Genomic DNA, 27,109 nt, shown 5'->3' on the forward strand with positions numbered 1-27,109 from the left:
AGTTCATAGCCCCCAGCTTCTCCTAGTAACACGTCATTGCCAGTTTGCGCGCACCATTAGGTTAGAGGTCCCGGCTCCTTAGGTAGCCCCCTCCATTGTTTCCGCCCCATTCATGACATATTCTGTTACGTTTGCATCACATGTCTATGTATACGCCCTGTTACACCTACTTTCACTCTTATCTTTCGCGACTGCTACGCGTCACACCCTTTGCTCCACCCACTGCTCCGCCTATCATATGTACTGTAATGCAACTGTTTTACTATATATGCTTGTGTATTGTTATTAAATGTTACGCCGATTCCTTTTGCGCTAGTCATTCCAGATCCTGCCCCCGGCAGCGCTGCCATCCTATTCCCGTGCAGGTTGTCCTGTTCCTGTCCTTTATGCTGTATTAAAACCTGCAAAACTCCTACTACCTCGAATCTTGACTCTTATTTATTGAGCTATCTGTTATTGCTATATCCAGACAAACCTAGATCCGGTATTATTTATTTATATACCACAAAACCATACAATGCTCTTACAGTATTATTTCATATTACTGTTTATACTGTAATCATTATACTTTGCAATCTGCTCTTGCATGAGAAAGAAGACTGTTCAATAAACCCTTTTTTATTGAAATGCCCATCTCTCTATTTTTATGCACCTCTGTAGAAATGAAGCATGCACGATTGACTAAGTGAAATAGTTATCTATTGTTTCCACGATTCTGAAGATAGTTATTCCAGTCCTAGGGAAACAAAGTTGTCATGTTTATGTGGTTTTCAGAAACTAATCCCTTCTTGTGAATTTGAGCTAGCTGGCACTCACAATTAAGTTTAGTATATTCGATAGAGACCTACTGACCTAAGTCCTACGTCAAATCTATAGGATATACTATTGAAATGCGCAGAGACTATTGGGAATATAGGAGCTACACCACATGGTACCCAACGTTCGGTAAGGCACTAATTTAACGCTAGATACTAAAGTAACACAGTTGTACTTTTCTCAGAGACCCTTTTTTCCGTAATACGTCTGGAGTGGGTAAAGGGATAATATCCGCCATAGCTCAGTAGGACGAAAATCCTATGTATTAGATTTTTTTTTTTTCAACATTAAAGGACAGAGTGTTGTGCACCTTGTCCTTGTTTCCTTGAAACTTGCTTTGCAAATCAGCAAAATGCCAGATAGCGACAACAGCACAGAGAATGGTGGTGCTGCTGTTGATCAAGCAGCACTTAACTTTACAGGGTTCCAAGAAAACAACGAGGATGCTATAACCAATCCTCTGAATATAAGAAAAGCCATCACTATAAAACGTATAAAAAATGGCCTATCAGCAAGAGGTGGTAGGGCAGTTTTTGTGATAGAGGCACATGAATATCACCAAACAGAGGTATTCTATTCATGGATAGTCTTCCCTGAAGCAAATCCAGTAACACATGTCTTTCAATTTTACAAGGAAGATAAACCACCAGAGGAATGCATTCCTTTCGAGGATATTGAAATTCCACTAACATACCAAGAGCGTGCGCTCTGGTTTAAAGGCGCCCTAAAACATTTAAATCACATTACCAGGCTCGGTTCTAAAGGTAGACCAGGAGCAACATGGCCAGTCTTAGCCAGCTATACACCACATCCTGACATTAATGGAATGTCAGATGTAGAACTACTTGCTCAACCCAAAGAGCTTATCAAAATCTATAGACAATTAGTTCAATATGTCATGCAGACTCTTGCAGTCCAACCGGAAATAATGATTCCACAACACCCCCCTTATCGGGAACACAATTAAAATTACACCACAGACTCTACATTCAGTCGTTGGTAAATTACCCTCAAAGCGGGAACAAATTCCATTCTGGATAGCTCAAAAGATTACTCAAATCCAATCAGTATTTCCTAATACTACACCGCATGAGAAACACAGAATTCTAACAATCTGTTTACTAATGGGAATCACACCACATCTGGAGGACTGCGACACTTGAGGTACAGTCTCTGCTGCAATCTACACTGTTGGACTTGGCCCTTCTGGCAGGTTCACCCCTAAACTTTTTGCTTTGTGAATGTGAATTGGAAGTAGTGATTTTTGATTTCTGCGCACTTTCACTGTGTCCCAGTGGAAAGTGCGTGCGCACACTGAGTGCGTGGAGTAAGGTTGTCCTGCCCTCCCATAGGAATGCATGGGGAATGTATGTGTCCCTGGTAGTTCCTGATGCGTGGGGTGTACAGGCTCGAGTCTGGTATGTGCGGACTCGTGTGATTGAATGCTTCACAATGATGTATGTGGCATGATTGTGTCGTGTGCGGAAGTGCCACTTCTAGGAGTTGGCATATTAGTGTAAAATGTGTCTGGCGTGTGATTGGCTGGAGCTGGCTGGGATGCCACGCTCCAGGAAGTCTGGATGGGTCTGCCCGGTGGTGAGTGTGAGATTAGCATGCTGATGGCTGGGGAGGAGTGCACCTGGTTCCTGATGGGGCTGGGCTTTCCCCACACAATGCTGGCTCCGCCCCCTGTGGTGCGTCTGACGACCCTAGCCTCCCCAGTGAATGAAAGGGGTGGTTGGGCCATCAAGGGTGCTCCAAAACCAGCTGCGACTGGTTTCTCCCCCACCCTGCACCTCCAAACTAAGGATTTACCTGTATAAAAAGGGGCTGTGTCCCCTTACAATTTGTTCTGCTCTGTTCCAGGATCCTGAGGCGGCTGCTGCTGTTGCTGGGGCCAGGAGGACCGCCACATGGATTGTCTCCCTGCCTGGAGATCCAGTGAGCCTGCTCTGGGCCCAGTCTTGCCCCCCTGCCTGCCTAAGGACTTTGGGCTTGAGGGCGCTCTCTCCTGCCTTTCAGAGCTAGGGAGCGCTGAGATGCCCTGCTGGCGCTGAGGAGCGCCTTACCTTTCCTTTAGCGCTGGGAGCGCTCTTATTTTTATTGATAAGCGCTGGGAGTGCTCTTATTTTTATCTAGCTTGGGGGAGCGCTTTATGGTCCAGGCAGGTGCCCACCCTGCATTTCGTGCTGCCGCGGACCTTGCCGCTTCTTTGCCCCGTTTTTATTTAGTTATTTAAAGCCGGTGCCCACCTTGGCATTGCCCCGTGCTATCACCGCCGCAGCCCAGGAAGTCCCGCCTCTGGTCCCCCGGTGCCACGCTGTGATTGGACTACAGTCACGACCCGGAAGTGCCCAGCCTAAACTCGGGCCGAAGTAGTGACGTCCCCACCGGGGCTCCCTTGAGCAAGGGAGAGCCCCGGTCTGCCTGTGAGCCCCGCGCTGCCTGTAGAGGGAGAGGAGCCCCGCCCGCGGCACCTGAAGCGCCGCAGCAGAAGTCCCGGTGAGTGCAAGGGTGCTCCGGGCGTAATCCTAAGTGTCGGAGGGGAAGGCTCAGTTCTACCCCGAGTCCCCTGAGCAAGACTCTGATGATTCTGGGGGCATTTGGTCCCTGAGAGCAGGAGAGGCTGCACTCCGTTCTCATCTGACGAGCCGCAGAGGCTCAGGCGGCCTCGTTGTTCGTCAAGCCCTGAGAGGCTCTGGGGGCATTTTCTTTACTTAGAGCCCGAGAGGCTCAGCGGCGCCACACTTGGTCTTCGAGCCCCGAGAGGCTCCAGGCGTCACCTTGTCCTTCGAGCCCTGAGAGGCTCCACGCCCCAGTTGATTCACGAGCCCGGAGAGACTCACGGTGCCAGCTTCTGTTCCACAAGCCCTGAGAGGGGCTCACGGCGCCACAGTGGTTTTGCAAGCCCGAGAGGCTCAAGGCACCCTAAGTGTTCCTGGGTCCCTCGTGAGGGACCCCACCGCCCACATTTGTCCTAGAGTCCGGAGAGAGGCTTGAGGTGCCGGTTGGTTTATGTAGGGCCCAGCGAGGCTCTTGAGACACAGTCAGGTGCTTAGAGCCCCGTGGCTCCCACACTGTGTTGCCCTCACCATTGTTCTTGAGCCCACAAGGCTCCAACATTGGCTCATCAGTATATACAGCTGCCCAGCACTTTGTGGGCAGTTGCCACGTTTAGGTTATGGCGCAGTGGCGCAACCTGGACCCTGGACTTTTGATGTAAGTTCTGTGACTTATGTGAGTTTGGCGCAACTGTTCTTTTGCTGCACCTCTGAATGTGGTTTTATACGTCATGTGCCTTGTTCTTACACCTCTGAATGTGTTGTTGATGCATCATGTGTGTTCCTTCCTTACACCGCTGAATGTATGTTTATGCATCATGTGTTTTGTTCCCAGGCTTATACCCCTACAGGTATTGTGATACTTAGGTGGTTGTTCTTGCTAGTACAGGTGGTGCTAGTAAGGTCCTGGTTCCCTGCGTGACCTGTTCCTAAGGTGGTTAGGGTTGCGTAGGTGGTACTTACCTGTTACCAGTAGTTACTGGTTGTGTGCTTTATGTTCTATTTTGTGCTGCAGTGATTATGATTATATGTTCTAAGTACTAATTCTACCAAGTGCTAAGTTCTAAAAGTGCAAAGTTCTAAAAGTGCTGATTCCTGACAGTGGTCGAGGTGGCCCTGTCTTGTACATATCCCCTGTAAATTCTGCCCGTGCCTGTTGGCACATTGTACAGTGTGTGTTTTTATCTAATGTGTTTTGGTATAATACAAAGGCTATTTGTATATATAACCTTGTGTGGAGTTTCCTTTGTGGTGGGCCTTGGGTGTTGTTGCTGGGGTGCGTGCGCAAATACTTAACTCACAACACCTCCAAGTTTAGACTTGCTGCTCGCGCCACGTTACCTAGAGGGTGAGCAGGGGTTATTTGGGCAGCAGAGGACAAGAACAGGGCCTAAACGCTGCAACTGGCACTAAGAGCTGCGCAGCTGGGGAAGGCCAACGTAGGGGCGAAGGAGTGCGAATCACTCCTGAGTCCAAAGAACAAGTCCCTAGAAAGAAAGACCTAAACGGTGCAGCTGCCCACTACTTGCTGGGCAGCTGTGAAGCAAATCTGCGACAGGGGCCCTCACTAGCCCTCTGGTACAATTAGCGCCAAAACGTTGGAGCCCTCTAGGCTTTGGAACAATTGCTGCGCACATTGGAGCCCTCTAGTCTCTAGAAGAAACACAGGGGCCTTGGAGCACTCTGGCTCCTTAAATAAATAAATGCCCCATCGTTGAGCAACCCCACTATCAAGCGGGGGCTGCTTGGAAAAAAACAGGGACTCCAGCGTGTGGGGCCTCAATTTGGTGCTCTTTCCTCCCCCACCCTCCTGCCAGGCAGCTCTACTCACCGGCTGCTTCTCCGGGGAGGCGAGGGCCTGCACCACGCTTCACCCAGTCCCCCATCTCGGGACCGGGACTTTGGGAGGCGGAGCCCTCGCGGATCCGGGCGGACTCCTCGGCCGGGGCTCCCTCCACCGCATGAGAGCCCCGCAACACTGGTGCTGCGCTCTGCTGGTGGCCCCAGGGCTCTCTCTAATTCACGGGAGCCCTGGGCCACCAGAGGCCATGACTCGGCCAGCTTCTCTTCCTGTCTCGGCGGTGGGCAGCCAATCGCGGAGCTGCGGCGGGCAGGACTTCCTGGAAGCAAGCGGAAGTCCCGCCCCGCTTCAGGCGCCTGGCCGCCTGACTTCCTGTATTCGGCCCAGCCGTGGCGCTGACTGCTCGGGGGCCAAAACAAGGTGTAGGCTCCCTCGGTGAATAAAATAAAAGTAGAAGCAGGGTGGGCACCCGCTAAAGTACCTATAAACGGGGTGGGCACCCGTATAAATGTATAAAATAGTTTGAAGACGCAGGGTGGGCACTTGCGCACCGGGCACAATGAAATAAGCGAGCAAAATGGCGATACAGTGCCCCAGGATCTAAAGGGACTGGCACCCAGCTCCAAAGGACAAAAACAGAGCAAAAATAGTCCTAGGACATCAGGGAGGGCAATGTAGGGCCCAGGGTCCAGCAGACAGGGCGCTCCAGCAAGGAGACAGCCCCCATGGCAGTCCCTCCTGGGCCCCACTAGCAGCAAGCCCCCTCCTATTAGGACCCAAGCAGGACCTCCAGGTATCCAGGCATCCAGGGGTTGGGCAGGGCCCAGGGAGGCAAGCCTTCCCTTGGGCCCCAGTAGCAGCACGCCCCTGGTAGATTCAAGTCAGGAAACAAGAACATTTAACATGAGGTTACAGCCTCTTTTTATACACCAAATCCCTTTGTCTCTAGGGTGCAGGGTGGAGGAAAACCAAACGCAGCTGGTTCTGGAGCACTTTGTTTTGCTCAGCCCCTCTCTCTATTCACAGGATGGGTCAGGGACATCAGATACACCACAGGGGGTGGAGCCAGCATTGTGTGGGGAAAGCTCAACCCTATTCAGGTCCCAGGTGCACTCCTCCCCGGCCATCAACATGCAGATCTCCCATTCACCACCGGGGCAGACCCATCCTGACTTCTGGAGCCAGGCACACCAGCCAGCTCCAGCCAATCACAAGCCAGACAGTCACTGCACAGACATGCCAACTTCTAGAAGTGGCACTTCCACACTAGACACATGAATATCGCACACATCATCGCACAGCATTCAATCTCATGAGCTCGCACATGCCAAACTCAAGCCTGCACTCCCCACACATCAGGAACTACCATGGACACACATATCCCCCAAGCATTCCTATGGGAGGGCAGGCCAACCTCACACACCCATCAGGGAGTGCACGCACTTTACACTGCGCCACAGCGCTAAAGTGCGCAAAGACCAGAAATCATTATACTGATGTATCATTAACAGGCAAAAAGTTCAGGGGAGAACCTGCCAGAAGGGCCAAGTCCAACACACCACAATCCACCACAGAAGTTTCTCCTTTCCGTCTACTTAAGGGAAGAGAACCTGTTTCAAAAATATGTCCGTGGTGGTTTAAGAAAGTTGCTGGTAATCAAAAAGTTGTGCTTGATAAAGCTATTGTGGCCCAAAGAATTGGAAGGAAGCAACAACAAAGTAAAATTGAGTATGATGTTCGTATGAAAGTTTTGTGGTGGGAGAATGGGTTAGGGTACGTAAACCTGGAATTCTATTAAAGGGAGAGGCAAAGTTTGGAAGACCTGTGAAAATTATACAAGTTTTTGGTAATAGTGTAGTCACACAAGATGGTAAAGTTTGCAATGCCAAGCGAGTTGCTAAATATTTAAATGTGTAAATATCTTCATATCTGATTGTATATTCCTGTTTTTCTCAAGGGAAGAGATGTGTTATATTGCATTTTGCTTATCTTATGTACATTTCTTTATTTTCTTAGTTGTTCTTTCCTTTTAGATATATTGTATTCTTATGACTGTGTGGCACATGCTCTTTAGTTGCCCACATTCTGTTAGAATGTTGTTTTATTCATTCTGCAACTGGATCTTGATGAGCTTGTACTGTGCCTGCATCATTAAACCTCTACTTCAATTTTAATTGGATTTTTCCATCTTTTTATCTGGATTTCACACTTTTGCTTCATCCTCTTGTTGTTCGTGCACCTTACAATTTGATCCCGTATCAAGGAATCACACAAACCTTGCAATTCGCAAGAGACAGCCAAATCTCGTAAGGATGCCACATATGACATAATACGTTCATCAATCTTTTGTGCCCCTGCAAAAGAAATTATGTCTTTCAAAAACAATATTCACTTTTCTAACATCTGCAATAACATGTCATTAATATTCACTGGTTAACCCACATCCCATCCTCGTCGCCATAATTTGTAGTAATCCAGACAAAAACCTCCAAATAGGTTCTTGAAGTAACTTTATTGGACTACAGATTTACATACAGCAACCTTCAGCAATACAGTCCAATACTGGTTATTCTTGGAACCTTAGCTGTGATGCAGTTCCACTGCATCACAGTTACATCATACAATTCTAGATATTACCACACATTCCTCTTCCCTTTTCTCATAATAGTGGAGAAGTGTGGCACAATGGTTAGAGCGGCAGACCCTGATGCAGAGGTCTGGCCCGGGACCAGGGTTCAATTCCCGCCTCAGCGGGTCTTGTATAAAGCACAGGAGCAAATACCCATCAACCGTGTTGGGATTGGGGTGTATAATCAGTATAAACAAACAGTATCCTAACTGGTATTATTTAAAAGACAATTACATATGATATGCAGTAGACATTATCAACAAGGAAGTAAGGAGACTCGTAGCTTTTTTGCAATGTGTTCAAGGCATCATATTTATAAAGGAATGGGAAAAGCACAATGCAGTTGTAGCAGCACTGTAGTAAAAACAATTAACACAACCCTAATTGTACTTGGTGCTCCAAATGTGCAAGTGGTAGACAAGGTGGCGACGCAAGTGACAATGTGATCAGCATAAACGGCGCATAGTGACTGGTGCTAACAATGTACAGTGAATCAATGACACAATGTGGCTCCAGATGAATTTACTGAAGTCAAATATTAGTTTGGGTCGGGCCACATTGTAGGCTGCCCCTCTCATTTCGCTGGATGGTCGACGGCGTTTCGATCCTCATAATTTGGGATCTTCATCGGGACAGGGTTGATATGGATACAGTGCTGTACAAGGGGGGAAGAGAGGGAATGGTAAGGGGAGGAAAGAGAGGGGAAGCGCGAGCATAGCTAAGCTGGTATACAGTGGATAAACAGTGTGGCTAGCTACCTCGGGGATGGATTCAATAGTAATGGTCAGGGGGAACAATTTGCAGTCAGTTCGTGGAGCATGGAAAGAACCATAGTTGCGCATGGGCAGAAGGTGGCTACCGGTTGATAGCAAACCTTGTACTTATGTGGGGGTCAAGGTGTTGCATGTATGACGAGGAGTAGGTATGGCTGCTACATGCGAATGCGGGAGGGTAATGAGCTAAACAGTACACATGACGAGCCATTCAATGCGTGTGGGGGACTGGCGCGTAGTTGTGGAAGGATTCACACAGGGAAGCAGGGTGTGGTCACTTAGAAGGGTGGAGCGGATGGTAGTGGGGATAATGTACAGCTGGTGAGCCCTGGAGGAGCCATGGTATAGTTGGCGCTCCACTGCTCAGAAGTGTGTAGCGGGGGTGGGGAGGTGGGGAAGGCAGACATACATGTCAAATATCGCGAATCTGGAGGGGACTGGCGTACTGCCCTAGCAGCAGTGTCTGATGTATTAGTGGTGGCCCGGGGTGTTGGTGGTCAAGGTGACTAGAAGGCATCTTAGTGAGGAATAACACCCGTAAGTGGAAAAAGGAGCACTGGAAACTTAGGGGTGGCTACATGGTGAAGCGCAGCTGTCATAGCCAGATTGGGATGCTGACCTGTTAATCGGATCGTAACGGAACGTGACCGGGTCCCGGAGGGCGCGATCTGCAGTCCGAGACACAGGGGGTTATCCATAGTTAAAGAATCAATCTAAGCGGGGGCGAAGAAAAATGAGTGGCAAGCTGGCCCGTGGTGATCGGGGAGGGGGTCGGTGGGGGGAAGCGAGGACGCACCTGGGGGGCCCGGGTGGGTGGGAGAATGTCCGGTAGGGCCGTGGTTCAATCAAGGGTGGAGATTCAATCTAGACGGGGATTGGAGAAAATTAATTGACACGCTGGCCCTGGGGATTGGAGGGGGAAACAAACCGGGGGAAGCGAAGCTCGGACGTACCTTAGGTGATCCTGGGTGGCGCGAGACTGTCCAATCGGATCAGGGTGCAGACGATGAAGAATTAATCTGAAAGAAGTAGGGTAATTTCAATAGCGGTAATGCTCGAGCGATCAAGGGGTAAATTGGGCTCGGGGAGATGCAGGCACGTACCTTGACTAGCGTGTACCAATGCTGAAGTGTCCGAATGAAGCGGGCTTTGTCAAGGAGACGCCTCGTAGCCAGGAAGCCTAAGGCGGCGAAGGGGGGAGTGTCAGGTGTGATGCGGGGGTGGAATGCGGTGAGGTGGCGGCAGGTGATTGGCGTGAGTGGGAGAAGGCGAGTATGATGCAGGGAGGAGGGACTAGATGCAAGTCAAGTCATAGCAGAAATTAAAGGGATCATATCACGTAGGTGATTGACATGAGAGAGGATTTGGACATATCAATTGTACAGGTGGTGAAATGATTGTTACGGTTGCAAAACATTTTGTGATAGAGTACACGATAAGGTGGTCATGTAAAAAGGCATTTACAGTGTGTCAAAAATGAACGTAACATGAATTGCAACATGAAACCGTCAATATTATATTACCAAAGGGAAAGGCATGTATAATAACAACATCAAGTTCAAATGATAGTGAGACACATATAAGGTGGCGTTATGAGTTAATGGGGGAAAGGCATGTATATGGGAGAAGGGAGTAAAAGACATGTATGTTGAGGGAAAACAAGTAAAGGGAGTAGGGGACAGTCAATAATGGAGGCATGTATGAGGTGGGCAGAAAATTAAGGAGGGCAAGAGTGGAGAACGAAACCAACTTCAAGGAAATACGGATAGAGGCGTCTCAAGGAAAAGGGCAATCAGGTGGGAGCTCATACGGGAAACCCTAAAGGACAATGTGAGTGGTATATAGTCTTGATTTTAAGCCAAATGAAAAGAACGTGATGGTTGTTAGACGGCAATGGTGCTGTTCCATTCATCAATGGTGTTCAAGCCAATGTTAACTGAGTTGCATAGGGTCATCCATTTGCACTCACATCTGTTTAAGAGGCTTTTGATATCTCCTCCTCTTGACGGCAGCGTGACCTGTTCTATCACCTGCCAGGTGATGTCAGTGTCCTTATGGTTTTTGTCCAAGTAGTGTAAGACCAGGAGGGCCGTAACAACTTTCCAATTTATGCAACTCTTATGTTGGATGATTCTCTTCTTTACCATCTGGGTAGTTTGGCCAACATAAAGGAGATTGCACGGACATTTGATAGTGTAGACGACATTTTGCGATCGGCAGTTCGTGTGATGTTTCAGTTTGTACGTTCTGTTGTTGGTGAAATCCTTAGTATTTGTGGTGAGGTCACATACGGAACAATTCTGCCATTTATAATGTCCAATTACAGGTGGGAGCCCCCACACTGCGGTGATCGTATGTTTCTCTCTGGCTTTTTCTGGCCAGATAATGGCATGTACCAGGTGTGAGGCTAGGTTGTCTCTTCGTTGATACAAGAAGAGTGGTTGTTCCTTAAAGGGTTCAAATGGGCGTAGAATTGTCCAATTTTTCTTTATGATCCTTGCTACCTGGTTACTGCTGGGGCTGAATTTAGTCACAAAGGGAATTCTTTTCATGTTTTTTTTAGTTGTGGACTCAAAAGATGTTCTCTGTGGCAATACCAGGCCCTTTTGCGAGTCGGCGAGTCTTGGGCTCAATTTCCTCGGACCTGATAATTCTCGCCTCGGTGCCTATGCTAATCATGCTAATCATGGGTCCCACTCTGCAACTCTGGGCAATAGCTTGCTTAATATCCACAATGGCCCCAACAGCGCTGGGATGCCTGGATTCACCTTGGGGGTGCCCAGGAGTGGACATTTCAAAGGGAAAAGCCAGGAACAGTTCCACAGCGGTATGCGTACAGCGCCAGGAAACCCCAGTTGGGGTATAAGTGTGCTTTACAAGTACAAATTCATTCATTTATTCATAATGGTTCTTGTCAAGACTAGTTTGCACTTTTATTGCACTTTTATTGGCTTCTCAAGTGGCTAATATTACTGGTATGGGTGTAGGGAGATTAAACTAAAATCTTAATAAAGTGTGTTATCCTGATGAAGAAGGTGATCTGCAAGCTAAAGGGACAATATGGGAAATGGAGGAGTACCGACGAAGAAATGTTTCTACACATTATGTTTACCCAAATACTCGAACATCTTAGGGTTATGGACCTCCTGGTATAGCTGGCACTAGAGCCCGAGCAAATTCATCTGTGAGTAGTGTTGGGAAAATTCCAGTGGAAAGAAGTGAATGTACCCTGGTTTTGAACATTGCTGGCACCAACAACAGCAGCTTCACGTCTTCACATAACACAAATTTTAACTGCACAAATAAGGGATACTATCATCTACCTTTTGGATGGTCTGGAATTTGTTATGTGTCCTTTTTGCTACCTCCTGTGTTTCTGGCCCCTGCATATCACAAGGACTATCAACTGTTTAATGACATTTCAAAGAACAGATACGAAAGAACAATAAGTAATGATGAAGTGGATCAAATTGACACCGTACTGCAGCAATATGTTAATTGTAATTTGGGCATGTTCTTCTGTGTTGGTGCTGCCTTGAATAGTTGGAAAATCAGATGTTTGACTCGTGTCATGGAAGCTGTAACCAACCAGACAGCTATGGCACTTGGAAACATCACAGAGGAAACACAGATTTAGAGGATTGTGGCGCTCCAAAACCTTATAGTCCTGACGTGGTTGTGGATGATCGAGGTGGTGCATGTCGCATTATTGGAAGTAGTTGTTGCGTTTACATTCCAGATCATGCCCCTCAGTTTTTGATTCAATATCCAAGCTACACAAAATAACTGCTGAGATTCACCCTGATACTGGCACATGGACTGTGCCAGATGGTTTTGGACATTGATCTCTACTTAGGGCTGGAAACTATTGACAGTTCTGTGTATATTACTTGCAATTCTATTGACATGCTGCCTATGTATACAATTTGGTCCAATACTGTGTTCCATCTGTGTCACTGTTTGTACACCTACCAGACGTGATGTTAAGCAAATGAATGCCCAACGTGTACTAAATAAAGAGATTGATGAAATGATGAGAATCAACATACATGATGTATCCTTATACTCTTCTAGATTATAGATCTCTTCAGCTAATGCTAAATGGGTCGTCTGTGGAAATTTGGCAGATAACACTGTTAGCATTTAGATGAATCCATCCTGTTTTCGGGAGCCATCTTGTCCAACCATGCCATGTGCTTTTTCCTTCTTCACTGTTGCTTGCCCTTGTGCTGTGCTCAAGAACTGGCTATACGTAGCCTCTGCTACTCTGCACATGCTCAGAAGAGTCTGTAGCTGCCCATGCACCCGCTTAGGTTTGTCACTGTCAGGATGTCTTTACCAAAGTCAGCAACTGTTGGCTCCTCGGTTACTGTTGACTGTGCATTAAATGTATGACCATTTATGTTTGTGAATCTTCCTATGTGTGCTTATACCACCTTCTTTTGAGCTCCTGTGTGGGTATAAAAGACCCATGGTTCTTCTACTCCTTGTGCTCCTTCATACACTGCTGAAGGGTGTTGGTTGTGTGAATGTAGTTCCACCTCATGAGGTTTATTAAAGTGTTTTCTTGATATTTCAGCTTCCGTGCCAATCTCTACTTATTGGTCTGCGGACTAGTGCGCAGAAGGGTGAACCCCTAGCACCGGTAGGCCTTGCTGAGGTCTACTTCTACACCCACACCCAGGGTTCAGGACCCGAGGGGCACCTCTTGGGGATCCGTAACTCACTCCAGCAGAAGTGAGGCAGGTCTAGGCTGCAGGGCAGCTGGGCAGATGCTGGGACACCTCTGCAGCTTGTTGTGTCCCTGTAGCTCTGAACAGGAGGGCAGCCAGCTGACCCTTGACATCACTTCAGCCTCGGATGAAAGGTACAGATCCTGACTTCCTTCTCAGCAAGCAGGGCTACAGTCAGAAGGGCAGCAGGGCAGCAGAACAGCAATCCTACTTGGAGCATAGAAGCACAGATGTCCTTCTTCTGTAGCATCCACAGGTCCAGATGTGCAATAAACTATTGTGTCTGAAGGTCCAATATTTAAACTTGGTGCCAGCGTTGAAATAGGAGAAGGTTCTGGAGGTTTTCAGCCTCAGAGGCGTTTGGAAATTCCTGCCTCCATGCCATGACCCCTGCTTGTCTGGGGCACAAAAGTCTAGTGTCAGACTCTTTGTGAGTGTTCTGAGGCCGAGTCTTAGTGAAGTGTGGTAGGTGACAGCTCCGACCCTCTATCAAGTCAGAGATGGCCCATCCTGCCAATACCCACTCCCCCTTTGCCTCACTGTCTGGGAGCAATACACAAAGATCAACTCCTCACTACATATTGTCATGTGTAGGCACCAACTGGTTGGGACAAGAAAATGGCAACTTTATAAAAGTGGTATTTCAGAATTGTGCCTTAAAATCCTACTTTACCATTAAAAAGGGTTTTAAATTACATTCTTTAAACACAAAACTCAATATTCCAATCTACTTTCAATTGAAAGTTATCTCTTATTAAATGTATTAAGGTAACTCGATGTTATTATATAGAAGAGGCAGGCCTTGCAGTAGGGACAAACGCATTTAAGAGTTTTTCACTCCCAGGACATGTAAAACTTAATGTACACGCCCAACGTTTTGAATACACACCACCCTGCCCTATGTGCTGTTTAGGGCCTACCCTAGGGGTGACTTATGTGTATGAAAAATGACATATGTATGAAAAAGGAAGATTTAGGCCCGGAAAAAAGGGTATTTTGTCAAGTGGAAATGGCAGTTTAAATCTGAACATACAGGTGATGCAATGGCAGGCTTAAGACATGTTCAAAGAGCTACTTAAGTGGGGGGCACATGCTGCCGACCCACTAGCAGCATTTCATTTCCAAGCCCTGGGTACAGCTAATACCACAGTACAAAGGACTTACAAATAAATTAAATGTGTAAATGAGTGTAAACCAATTTTGCCATGTTTAAAGGAGAAAACACAAGCACTTTAACCCCGAATAGCAGTGATAAAGTGCGGAGAATCCTAAAAGCCAACAAAAACTGGTTGAAAAAACAGGAGGGTGATGTCAAAAGGTTTGGGGTTGACCCTACAGTGAGGGCCGAGTCCAACAACCTGCAACTGCCCTGCAGGGGTTCAACATATATGTCTTACAAAGACAGAACCTGAATGTGTCCTACAGGAATATAACCTGTAAGAGTCCTACAGGGTTATAAGCTATTTATATTCCACAGACCCTATATGTGACCTCCAGGGGGCTTATTATAGAAGTGCCCTGGGAGTGCAACAGGCGTTTGCGCCCGTTTTGCTTGCCCCTGGGGCACTTTGGTATTACAGAAGAGGCCTCAGACGCTTGTCCGGCCCCTTCTGTAATGCTGATAGCGCTGGTACACATAAAGCGTCAGTGCTATCTTCAAAGGGCGTTCCCTCATTTGCATGGGGGTGTGCCCCATGCAAATGAGGGAATCCCTTTGCCACTGCGCCCGCGCCATATTACAGATGCAGTTGCTGAGGCAAATAAGCTTATACATTAATGATGGGTACCGGAAACATTTCCCACATTCAGTGCATGCATAAGGTTTCTCATCAGTGTTTTTTCTGGGCCGTTCTCATTGCTGATAGGTCACTGTAACCAGTTCCATACTTGGGCGCATAGTTTCTCAATAGGCTGTGCCCTTTGATTCGTGTCCAGTCGATATGAAAACGTTAAACATTTGTGTACACTTTTAGTTCATTCTTGATTCGTGTTATTTGTCGATAGATTCTGCTGGCTGCAAACCGGGTATTTCTTTGTTTTGTTTTACGATGTTTTCTGCTCAGTGCAATTGGTGCCAAAGTCATTCGAGAGCACCTCAGATGGGACCAGTAGAGTCTGAATGTCTGTTTCATTACTTGATGTCCATACCCTGTAGAACAGAGAGAACACAAATTACTTCAGGATGTTATACTGAATACATTGTCTTTACAGAGCAGTGGTACCCAAGTAGGCTCGGAAAGGACAAGTCCCAGACAGATTCTCGGTATAACCACTGATTTTACATTTAAGTTTCATTTAGATTAAGTGCATGCATTTGGTGTGGACATCCTGAAAAGATGGATTCTGGGTCTACTTTGGCTCCTTCTGATTCAGAGATATAGAGGCACGCGGACACACATTCAAGGCACTCCACAGCTCAGACCCCAAATACTAGAACAACCTGCACACACACACACACACACACACACTCTCTCTCACACACACACACCATCACACACACACACACACAACCACACACACACACACACTCAAGGCACTCCACAGCTCAGACCCCAACTACTAGAACAACCTGCACACACACACACACTCTCTCTCACACACAAACACCCTCACACACAAACACACACACACACACCCACAACCACACACACACACACTCAAGGCACTCAACACCTCAGGCCCCACCTACCAGAACAGTTGCATCTCCTTCCACCAACCACCCTGACACTTCGGCTCCGCAGGACTCCTACTTGCAACCAAACCCACACATAGAAGGAACCAGATCAGAAGGATGAGCGTTCCCTGACATTGCTTCTTAATGCATGGAACAACCTCCCTCTCCACCTCAGAGCCTCCTCCACTCTTCTTGAATTCCACAAGAAGCGAAAGAACTGGCTTTTCAATTACCCAACTGTTATGACCGGATTCTCAGACCAGATAGGACCAGCTCACCAGAGCACCACCAACCCGGCCAAAACGTAACCACCTCCCTCCTCAGGACCCATCTATCCAGGCACCTGTGTACCTACCTGAGGATGGGGAACTCGCAATATACACGCTCATATCATCAGAAACACCACTAAATCTATAGGGATTACTAGGAATACTCACTGATTACTAAGGACGTCCATGCCCTACACCACACTCATACAATATAGTCTCACGGCAACTCAGGCCCAGACCATTCTACCCTGGGGCAGTTCTGATTATATACCATTACACACTGGCCACAACCAGTGCTCACTCAAGCCACAATCTGGTGGGTATTTCATATACACACCAGTGTCCCCCCTGGTGCTCCCTTACTTACATTACAAGCCACAATCGGGTGGGTATATACACCAGTGTCCCTCCTGGTGTTCTCTTACTTACATTACAAGCCGCAATCTTGCGGGTATATACACCAGTGTCCCTCCTGGTGTTCTCTTACTTACAAGCCACAATCCGGTGGGTATAACGCCGCATGCCAACGACGATCACTTTCCTATGAATACCTTCAGCTCTCTCTTTCTCTATGTTGGGAAGTTTCTCTCATTATTCACTAGGGGTACAATAATATTATGGAATGGCCAAATTACACGGTGTACAACTTATTCTCTTAGCTCAAGGGCTCCTCTCTCCCTAATTATTCAGTTCTTGCCTGGCTGATCAGGGGTAGCATCTGTTCCAGCAGTAATATCTGACTAGAAGACCAGGTTACCTTTCCTATACAAGAACAAGGCATACGCTGGTTCACTAAGAACGGGGGTATCTTTATTACAATAACATAACACCATACTATAACACATAGCCTGAAAAGTAAAATGGGAATAGACACATACACAGATCTGCGGGGTCTCTGTAAAGCTCTATTACTATACCACATCCACATGTAACTAACAGGGACTGTAAATAGACTGCACACCGCTGAAAGAAAAAGGATTAGCAGTACAATAGGGACAAGGTTAATGTTTAAAGATAAAGAAGGATATCACCTAAGGAGTGTGAAGTCTTGCTCTAGTTGTCATCTGGGCTCCTCTCTCGTCTGTGCCTTAGCTCGTCTTAGATCCTCTCCTGCACTCTTGGACACGCATCTGCGCTGATCACTCTGCACTGGATTCCTCTCCCCCACGAACTCTCTCCACCTTCCAACTTCAGCCTAATAGTTTCTGCCGCTCTGATAACCGTTCGCTCCACTAGCTTCTTCACTCTGTCTGATTATCTCTGTTCCAATGTCCAATTCACTCCAGCTGCTCCCACAGATTAATCCACGATATAACTTCAGTCTCTTCCAAAAGGCATCACTTCAGACTCCAGCTGATCACAACTCCTCCTGATAAGTAACTGCTTCTGACTGCTTCCTTCAGTTCCAAACATTATCTCACTTCTCTCTGTTCAAAACACCATCTGCTCACAACTGCTTCTGGCTTCTCTCTCTGGTTCCAGCTCACTGACTGTCTGTCTGTCTTCTCTCTGTTCCAAGCATCCACTGTCTCTTCTCTTCTGCTCCAACTCCTCTCCTTCTCCACTCCTTCTGCACTCAACTCTTTCTGCTCCAATCATCGACTGAACTCCTTCCAACTCAAACTCTTTCTCTTTCTCCACTCCTTCTGCAACTGCACTCCTCTCCTCTGCTCCAATCCAACTCAACTAACTCACTCCGCCTCTGCACTTCACTAATATGGAATGCTGTCTCCTCATGGAAAGTTCCAGCCAGCAGCCTCCTCCCACCGATTCCATGTACCAGGCTCCTTCCGCTAGACGCTCCCACAGTGACCAGCTGCTTGTTTCGTCTAGAGACCTGAGCCCAGAGACACTTCCTGATTAGATTCAGCTCTGGTCGGTTCTCTCCAGTTCCCTTAGGGCGAACAACACCTTATAACTAAAACATCACCTTTACCCTGCAAGCATCTCAGTTCTGCAGGGACAGAAAGCAAAATGGAGTCTCTCTAGTTCTGGGCCTTGTAGGCCTGAGAAGGATGAAATAACACTTAGCTCTATCAGAGTACATACACAAACCATACCAATAGGTAATATCAAGTCAGGACTACAGGATCTACCCTCTACTATAGGTAGGATGATGAAAGAACACATAATTATGTCAAAGCCAATAGGCAATAGATGGATTCGAGTCAAGAATAAGGGATCTATCATCATATAAAGCAGCTATCCTCTAGTTTATGCATCTAGGTCTGGAAAAAATGCCTTAAAAGGACCAAAACAAAGCAAGAATAGAGATTCAAGATGGTAGCAAGCTTAAAGTCACCATCACTCAGAAATAGAGCCAAAAACCATGTCAGTACACCAACCTACCCTGGGTAGGGCTTGGCACACACGACTATTTAGTGCCAGGATCCCTCGTGGGTGAGAGTGCGCTTTACGAATACACTCACAATAACATGTGACAGGAAACATAAAAATTAGCAAAACCTGCTCATTGTTTGAAGTCCTTTTTAGGAGATTATTAGACTAAACACCGAAAGATCCACAGTGGCAGAAACATCATATTGTGTACATTTTTGACTGACAAAATTGTGACTTTTAACACATACAAATAAGCATTTGATATTGAGCAGTGGGTCAAACACATTAAAAGTAAACTCCGCTGTCCACTCAAGAATATCTGATCTAATATACAAACCCCAACCTGGTTAACACTGTTGACATTCCCAGGTCAGTTTCAAGGACACAGGGAGCTTGCTTGAAAACATATCTTGGATGTCTTAGAGTTCACATTTATCAACAGGCGGGATAGAAGAGAAAAGGATGTTATCAGTAAGAGGTTTAAGGACAACTTAAGACTCTGCTCGTGGAATATCCTTGGTCTGAAGGACAAGATCAGTGACCCCGAAACACGGAGTTATCTCCACACATTCTCAATCGTAGCGCTCCAGGAAACCTGGCCACCAGAAAAAATATCAATTCCGGTATTTATTAATGCCAGGATTTGCTCATTCCTCGGTCCTGGCCACCTAAAACCCAAAACATGGCGGATAGAAAGGTGGCTTAGGAGTATATTTATCAACAGCTCATATAGTGAGGAGCAAGAACACAACAGAACAAGTGAGACTCCAGATACTGAGGTTCCGTGAAAATCGTTACGGTGTTTTGGGCATTGCCGAATATGGGCGAGTTTGGTATCTATGAACCGTAAATGGCGAGTTCGGTAAGTGTACGCGTTTTCGCTACACTACTTGACACGGTTCGCCTAAATTACGTGTTTCTTACCTGAACCCTCGGGTTCCATTTTAGATACGGCATCCATTTTGTTTCTTGCCCTCACGTAGTCAGCGAGCAGGCAACTGTTCGCCTCATGACCCTTTTAGTTCCCAAGCCATACGGAAGACGCATATTCCTTTCATGCGTCTTTATGACCGGAGGAATGACACTGCAGAGGCAAATGGCTCAGCTTGAGGGTAATCTTGCCGTGCCGGCCTATTGTTTCAGCCGTGCATGTGCTGGGATCAAGCTCTTTGATCCTATGATCATGTTTCCAATATTACCCCCACACTCTTTTCTCTAGGTGTGCCTGACTTCCTAGCAGCTGTTCTTGTCTCTTGTCTCTTGCTCATTTACAACTCAAGTGGAATGTGCCTAACGATGGGAAGATGTGCTTTTACAGTTGGGAACCGGTAATGTTACTGTGATTATGTTCCGGGGTTCTTAAAACATGAAAGCGACCCTTTCTGAAGTTTATTGTGGGAACTGGGATGTAACCTTTTGTTCACATGTTGTGCAAAGGCAAAACCTTGTATAAAAGAGAGCGACTCACATATGCAATTTGAAGCAGACTCGTAGAACCTACACGCTGTTGTACTTCTAGTGACTTTTGCCTCCCTGCAGTAATAAACTGTTCTTTGACGCCGAAGGAAGTCTCCCGTGTCTCTGTCTTTAGTGTGCCGAAACAGGTATCCCACGAGGGTTATAGGTGTTGTTCCCTGGCACCGCTGGGCCTTAATTAGCTCAGCCCTTCAGTTGGCGCCCAACGTGGGGCGACATCGGCGGTACCGGTCCAAAGCCTGACGATTGTGAGGAACTTCGTGTGAAATCTCCGAGGAAAAGGTGCACCCCGCTTCATCGATCCTGTTGTCGAAATAAGTGGTCCGAAGATTTTTCCCGCGAAGATTCCCGCCTCCTGACGGCTGCGACGGACCGATGCCCTGACTGTCGACCTGTTTTTGACGCCCGGCGTCGACCTTTCGTACGGCGAGACGATAGACGGGCCTTTCTGGTGACGCCATTGAAGTTCTCAGTTAAGTATTTGTGGGTCGCTCCCAGTCCTTAGTTGTTGTCGAGCTTTTTTTAAGCTTTGTTGTATGCATGGTTCCATTGCATTTGTGGTTCTTAGTTGTTGGTCCTTAGTTGTTATTTGACAATTGCAATTGCCAAAAACCGAGGGTTTTGTCTTCCACGAAGAATTAGTGCTTCGGTAACCCTTGAAGTTTGATACTAGGTTAGTGTGCACGATGCCTAGCCATAGTGGATTTCTTGGTTTTCTTAAATGTTGCAACAAGGATTCCCGGTTGGAGGACTCGTGTCCGATATCTCCAGTTGGAACCCCGATATATGAGCTCTATAGTCGACATGGTGTGGGTCCTATTATTTATAATAAATATTGGGTCCGTTACACGAAAAGAGATGGTGTCCTTAGTTGGCCACCGCATGGAAGTTTTGAACTTACGATTTTAGATAATCTTGAAGCTAAATTATTTAAAAAGAAAGCTAGGCCAGCTATGTTTGATTCTTTTCGGTTGTGGCGTAAAGAGGCCAAGCAGAAAGAAATCAAACAGCTTAAAAAGGATCGAAGAGAAGGGTTCGTTCCGATAATGCAAGTTGTACAACAATGTCAGCGAGATAAAGAAGAAAAAGAAATAGAAGTTTCTACTAGATTACATCACATGAGGATAGACAAATGTTATCCGGTTTTACCAACTAGTCCTGATAAGAAAGAGGAGGATCCGAAGGAGGATCCCCTGTTAACGTATTTCATGAACTCGCCACCTCCTTATGCACAGGGTGCTACAGCCCCTGTAGTTCCTCCTGTGGTACCGCCTGTAATTCCTCCTGTTGTCCCTCCTGTTACTCCAGCGGCTGCGGGTCAGCCCGTTGTTGGTCCTACGTTTGTCCCACCACCTGTCTCTATTCCTACTGCTCCTGTGCTTGTACCTCCTCAGCCTCTTATCCCTGCTACCCCGACTACCTTGCCTGCTTCTACTACGCCTACCTTCACTTCTAATATTGTTGCTCCTGTTCTTCTTTCTTCTTCTCCTTCTGTTCGTAATCGCATCCCTAATGCTGTTGCCACCCTTTATTCACCGCTTACTGGTCAGTTATTTCCACTTGATCTTTCTGAAACTCCCCAGAGACGGAGTCAGATCCCTAGTGGAAGGGAAAAAGAGACGTTAGTGACAATGGCACGTAGATGGATAAGACACCCTGCTAACTACCCTCCACGCATGGTCTTCGAGACGTTTTCTCAGTTTAATGAGCCTACACAGAGATTCGTGTTCGAAGAAATGTGTAACTTTTTGAGGGAAGAATGGTATAATGATGATTTAGATAATGTACCGCCCGATGTGACTGAGCTTCAGAGTCAATTCTCGAACGGTATGGTTGTGGGTGGAGATGTACGGCGTGCACTAGAGCGACTGTTAGCCGATAGATCCTCAGTGCCTTCTCGTGTATTATTTAATGATGACACCGACAAAACGAAAACGAACGCTGGTCAGTATCCTATGCGAGAGGTTCCGCCACTTTGGGTGCCAGGTGATCCACAAGCTCACCCTCCGGTTTTACCGCATTTCCGAAGAGTTTGGATACACCTCCCATGGAAACGATCCGAAGTTTTGCAAGTGAAGCAATCTTTGCCTGATCCGCGTAAGAACCCGGCTGGTTACTATAAGGAGTTATCCCAATTGGTGGACGCTTCTGTTATGAACCTTGCCGACATCGACATGCTGTTTGGTAATGTCGTACCACAACCGGTTTGGGCAAAAATTCGCCAAGCAAATCATGCAAACGAGTTAGGTGGTGATTGGGCAGCACTATTAGCGGCTGATGGATTACAGGTTGGGGGGGCTAAGCCTGATCAGTTAATTTTAGATTTACCTCAGAAAATCATTACACTTATGAAAACTCTCATGCCGGCGATGAAGGTGAACTGGGATAAATTATCAACCTGTAAGCAAAAGAAAGACGAGAGTGTCTCGGATTTCTTTACGAGGTTTGAGGAAGCGTTTGTCGACCACAGTGGTCAGGACATGGGCTCCGAGGGAGGTCAGCGGTTATTTGTCGATAAGTTTGTGTTGAATTTGTTGCCTGAACTATGCAACAAATTGAAGAATTCAGAAAGTGCATGGGCTGTTTCAACCACCGCACAGATATTAGCCACGGCTCAATACTATGAGAATAGGGAAAAGGAAGAAAGTGATCGTGCAGATAAGAAAACGAAGGAGCTCAAAACGAAGGTTTTGTTGCAGCAAGCGTATCCTCCACGTTCGAATCAAAATGAGTCGCAACAGCAATATAGACCACAATCACAGTCCTCCAGAACACAGCCACGTTCTGACTCCTCTGACTATAGATCTACACTTGGGTATAATCAGTGTGCGTATTGTAGAAGGGAGGGTCACATAAAATACGACTGTCCCGCTTTGCGTGACCGTCTTAATGGTGTATCGTCACGAGGAAGCCGTGGTGGTCCTCAGCAGGCATCTCGAGGTAGAGGCCACGGTACCATTCACAATCAGAATGATCGCCCTCAGAATTCATCAGATACGAATAATTGTTTTAACCAGCGAAATGCGGGGTCAGTTAGATCTACACAATATCATGTGGACGATTACTACGTTGAACATGAGACTGTTGCAAACGATCATTACTAGGACAGCCACCGACAAAGAGAGGGAGTAGTATCAGTTCCGGTTGATCAGAATGGGCCTTACGTCACAGTAGCTACTTCTGGCGTAGTTGAGCCTTTTCTGTTAGACACTGGTGCGACGAAAAGTTCCATCATGCATTCGAAACTCCCTGGCGCACCTTTGTCTGGCTTAACAAATGTTTCCGTTGGATTCTCTGGCGCCCCTGTTAACAATCCTGTTTCCAGCCCTTTGCCACTTATGATTGGCCCTCGTGAGCTGGAGGCTCCATTGATTCTATCTACTGGTTGTGGTGAGAATCTTTTGGGCTTGGATTTGTTAAAACGGTTATATGCGACTTTGTATTGCTCCCCTGAAGGGGTGGAGCTTACATTAGGTCGGAGAGTAATCTCTCCTATGTACTTGTCGATCGATAAATTCCCACCGGAATTGAGCTCCCTTCCTGCGTCTCTATGGGCCACAGGTCCCAATGACGTGGGTCTCTTGGACATCCCACCTTATATGATCAAGCTGAAACCAAATGTGCGACTGCCACGTATACCACAGTATCGTATCTCCATTGAGGGAGAACAGGCGCTATTAGCGATTGTACACGACCTGATCAAAAAGGATGTCGTTGAAGAAACTCGAGGAAATGTGTGTAATAGTCCTGTACTACCAATTTTAAAACGCACTGATCCATCTAAACCTCCTGTGTATCGTTTCATAATTGATTTGAGAGAAGTGAATAAAATCGTGATCCCACAGTTTCCCGTGGTCCCTGATATAACGGCTTTGTTGACCCTGATTCCAGCTTCTGCCTCCTGGTTCACGGTGATCGACCTAAAGAATGCTTTCTTTAGTATCCCGATCGCTGAGCAAAGCAGAGACCTATTCGGATTTTCATTAGGTGGTCGCAGTTTCAGACTAAAACGCGCACCACAAGGCTATTGTGAAAGTCCGTCGATCTATAGCCAGGCACTTAAAAGTCAACTGGATGCATTTGTGTTACCGACGGGTGCGGCTTTCATTCAATACGTTGACGACCTATTAGTGGCAGCTGATACGGAGGCTATTCGCAAAACGGCTACAGTATTACTATTGCGCTATCTACATGACTTACATCACAAGGTGTCACCTTCCAAGCTGCAATATTGTTGCCAAGAAGTAACCTACTTAGGTCACTTATTGTCAAAAGAAGGGAGAAGGTTGACCCCACAGAGAATTGCAGCGATTTCTCGAATGACTGTGCCAAAAACTCAGAGAGATGTACGTGCCTTTCTAGGTATTACGTCTTACTGCAGACAATGGATCCCAAATATTTCACTATTGGCGAAACCATTGTTAGCTCTCACGTGCAAGGATGTTCCGACTCCTTTGCCATGGACTGAAGAGTGTCAGAAAAGTTTCTCTGAATTACGTGATGCGTTGTGTTCGGCTCCTGTGTTAGGTACTCCTGATTACAGTAAGCCGTTCACACTGTACGTTCACGAGAGGGATGGTTGTGCGTTGAGTGTTCTGGCGCAACAATTTGGTGACAAACAGCGCCCATGCGCATATTTTTCTTCGACCTTAGACCCAGTAGCTAGAGCTTTGCCGAGTTGTTTAAGAGCAACAGCGGCAGCCGCGGCGTCCATTCGACAGTGCGCAGGTCTGGTCATGGATAATATGCTTACGGTGATGGTTCCGCATGCAGTTGACACTCTCTTGAACCGAACGAAAACTCAACATTTGACGAGCGCAAGGTTGTCTGGGTATGAGTTGACGTTACTGGCTAGTCACATACGCATAAAACGATGTAATGTGTTGAACCCAGCAACATTGTTACCGATCAACATGGAGTCAAGTGGTGAAGCACCACATGACTGTTGTCTGAGAACTGAGGAGGAAACAAAGGGTCGTATTGACCTGAAAGATACTCCATTGGTAGATCCCGATGGTACTTTATATGTGGATGGTTACTGTTTTAAGTTGCCGAATGGTGATGTGACGACCGCGTATGCTGTAGTGACATTGAGTACGGTTGTAGAAACTGCAAGATTGAGTCAGAATTCGGCTCAGGCTGCTGAGCTGATCGCCTTGACGAGAGCGTGTGTGTTGTCCAGAGGAAAATGGGTGAATGTGTTTACCGACAGCCAGTATGCTTTTGGTGTGGCGCACAGTTTTGGGCGATTGTGGAGAGAAAGAGGATTCTTAACGTCGCATGGCACAAAGATTCAGCATGGACAGCTTGTGAACGACCTTCTAGATGCACTTACATTGCCTAAGCAGGTGGCTATAATCAAATGTAGTGCGCATCGGAAAGTGACGGATGATGTTGGTCGTGGTAATGCGTTTGCAGACGAGATTGCTAAGGAGACAGCTAAAGATCTGACAAATCGAATGTATGTTACGAGTTCAGTGAGATGGCCAACGGAGACTAGTATGTGTGAAGACACAGTTGAGAGTGTGAAGGGAATACAGAATGAGGCCACTGAGACGGAAAAGACTAAATGGAAAGAGAGCACGGGGAAGTTGGATGAGAATGGATGTTGGGTTGATTTGTCAGAAAAACAGAGATGGATGTTACCGGATGCATATGTGCTCGCTGTTGTTACAATGGCTCATGGTACAGCACACATAAGCGCAAAAGGCATATGCAAGTTGTTGTCTCCTGTATGGAAGAATGACGGTATTACTAAATGTGCAGTGAGAGTGGTTAAGAATTGTATGGTGTGTTTGATGTATAATCCCGGGAAGGGCACTCTCACTCCACCTGGTCATTTTGCCCCTCCTAAATACCCTTTCGAAGTTATCCAGTTGGACTTCATCCATAAGGAGAGATGCAACAATTTGAAGTATGTTTTGGTTGTAGTATGTGCGTTCTCCAGATGGATTGAGGCTTACCCCCTTAAGGATAATACTGCCCTATCCACAGCAAAAATTTTGCTCAAAGAGTATTTCCCCAGATACGGCATGCCTCGGATTGTATGGTCGGACAACGGAAGTGAGTTTGTGGGAAGTGTGATGAAGAGTGTGTGTCGTGGTTTAGGTATAGCACAGAAATTTCATAGTGCTAATCATCCTCAGTCAGCGGGTTTGGTGGAAGGATACAATGGCACCCTGAAACTGAAACTTGCAAAAATTCAGGCAACAACTGGTTTATCATGGCCAGATGCTTTGCCTCTAGCTCTCTAATCGACCAGGGCAACTGTGCACTCTCGAGTAGGGCTTAGCCTATATGAGATTGTGTTCGGCCGTCCTGCTAATATTTGGGGAGTCCCGAGGCTTAAAGAATTTGGTAGAATTGAATATCCCATGCTGATTGATTATCTCCATGATCTGACTGCTAAATTGAGTTTGATTCATCAACAGGTCTTTGAGGCTCTGCCGTCACAAACAGAGGGTTCTGGTCATCGGCTGCAACCAGGGGACTGGGTCCTCACCCGTAACTTCGGACGAAAACGAAACCTTGAGCCGAGGTTTGTGGGACCCTTCCAGGTGCTACTGGCAACAAGGACGGCGGTTCGGCTGGAGGGACGGAAGCATTGGGTGCATGCCACCCATACCAAGAAAGTCCTGTTTCCTTTGCCGGCGGATACTAGGATAAGAAAGGGCTTTTCCTCGTCCGAGACCGACGCTCCACAACGCTTTGTCCCGTTCAGCGAAGCTCAGCCCATATCTGACACCCTTGTTGATTCCCCTCAAACAATTTCTTTTCCATCAACCTTGAAAACTTCAAGTGCTGAACAATTGTCTGAACAATCGAACACTCATTTGCCATCCAATTCACTATTTGAAGATCAGACTCGCCCTGGGAGCAGCCGATACTTTCTTCGCCCACGCACAAAAGACTAATAAAATAATTTTTTGTTATTTTTGGATCCCACATTTACCCTGAACATTGTGGACATTTTATATGGTGTACCTTTTTCCCTTTTCCGTGCAGCCAAGAACCTTATAGTAAATTAAATGTTCAAT

General features: G+C 46.7%; 1 protein-coding gene across 1 annotated transcript in view; it reads right to left on the reverse strand.

Annotated features, from left to right (window-relative positions):
• Nucleotides 1–15,356: 15,356 nt before the first annotated feature.
• Nucleotides 15,357–27,109, reverse strand: part of LOC144774144 (NACHT, LRR and PYD domains-containing protein 12-like) — a 518,892-nt gene continuing 507,139 nt past the window's right edge. Inside the window, exon 10 of the mRNA XM_078659163.1 lies at nt 15,357–15,462. Within this exon, the coding sequence (XP_078515289.1) occupies nt 15,357–15,462 (106 nt within the window). The remainder of the gene's footprint in view (nt 15,463–27,109) is intronic.

This window comes from Lissotriton helveticus, chromosome 8 (genome assembly GCF_964261635.1).
Source record: "Lissotriton helveticus chromosome 8, aLisHel1.1, whole genome shotgun sequence".
NCBI lineage: Eukaryota > Metazoa > Chordata > Amphibia > Caudata > Salamandridae > Lissotriton > Lissotriton helveticus.